Genomic DNA, 1434 nt, shown 5'->3' on the forward strand with positions numbered 1-1434 from the left:
GTTGAAGCAAAAGGCATCAAAGGTGATCAAGGTTCAAGAGGATCCCCAGGAAAACATGGCCCCAAGGGGCTTGCAGGGCCCATGGGAGAGAAAGGCCTCCGAGGAGAGACTGGGCCTCAGGGGCAGAAGGGGAATAAGGGTGACATGGGTCCCACTGGTCCTGAGGGGCCAAGGGGCGACATTGGGCCTTTGGGCCCAACTGGTTTACCAGGTTCCATAGGCCCTATTGGAAAGCCTGGTCCCAAGGGAGAAGCTGGACCCATGGGGCCCCAGGGTGAGCCAGGAGTCCGGGGAATAAGAGGCTGGAAAGGAGATCGAGGGGAGAAGGGGAAAATCGGTGAGACGCCCGTCTTGCCAAAAGTACTTTCACTGTGGGGCTCACGATGCTGAGCAAGTTTCCTTCTTCAGATGTGCCCATTAAATTTGATAAGATCCTGTATAACGAATTCAACCATTATGATATAGCAACGGGGAAATTCACGTGCCACATTGCTGGGGTCTATTACTTCACCTACCACATCACTGTTTTCTCCAGGAATGTTCAGGTGTCTTTGGTCAAAATGGAGTAAAATACTGCACACCAAAGACGCTTACATGAGCTCTGAGGACCAGGCCTCTGGTGGCATTGTCCTGCCGCTGAAGCTCGGGGATGAGGTGTGGCTGCAGGTGACAGGAGGAGAGAGGTTCAATGGCTTGTTTGCTGATGAGGACGATGACACAACTTTCACAGGGTTCCTTCTGTTCAGCAGCCCGTGACAGAGGAGAGTTTATAAATCAGCCACACCATCCATCAGAATCAGCTTGGTGACGAACTTTTCAGACGGTTTTACTTTACGAATTCCTCCAATTATTACAATAATCATAAAAGGTGAAACCGGAAAAGTTATTCCCAAAACTGATTCTGTGTAACTTACTATCTTTCCAGGAGTAAATATTGAAAATAGCTGCATGGTTTATTCTAATTTATTTCACATTTCTTATTCCTATTATCTGAAGAATCCTCTGCCTGTGTGTTTCTTGCGGGAAGAGTGTTTTGATATCGTTTTAGTGCTCTGAGGAGTCATGTGAAGATGTATCCCTCATCTGTGTTTCTGAGGACATTAAGGGGAAAGTAAAGGGAAATCTTTATTCCATTTAGTACTAGTAACAGCTTTAAGTTGGTGATGCTGTCACACTCCAGAAAGCTGTAGACACTGCTCATTTTGTCTTTTTTTAACAAATTATTTTAAGTTTTGGGATACATATACAGAACGTGCAGGTTTGTTATATAGTAAACATGTGCTGTGGTGGTTTGCTGCGTCTATCAACCCCTCACCTAGGTATTAAGCCCTGCCTGCATTAGCATTTGTCCTGGTGCGCTCCCTCCCACTTTGCTCATTTTCTAACCTAGGTTTTAATCACCATTCCATCCAACAAATCATTGTTTGATCATTA

General features: G+C 45.8%; 1 protein-coding gene across 1 annotated transcript; it reads right to left on the reverse strand.

The window, feature by feature from the left end:
- Window positions 1-22: 22 nt before the first annotated feature.
- LOC108526164 (prostate collagen triple helix protein-like) lies at window positions 23-427 on the reverse strand. Its single transcript, XM_017866803.1, is given in 2 exon segments — window positions 23-361; window positions 364-427. Coding segments are annotated over 2 exon segments (300 nt in total). The 5' UTR covers window positions 419-427; the 3' UTR covers window positions 23-116.
- Between the last annotated feature and the right edge of the window lie 1007 nt (window positions 428-1434).

This window comes from Rhinopithecus bieti, unplaced genomic scaffold, assembly GCF_001698545.2.
Source record: "Rhinopithecus bieti isolate Rb0 unplaced genomic scaffold, ASM169854v2 repeat_38393, whole genome shotgun sequence".
In the NCBI taxonomy this organism is placed as follows: Eukaryota; Metazoa; Chordata; class Mammalia; order Primates; family Cercopithecidae; genus Rhinopithecus; species Rhinopithecus bieti.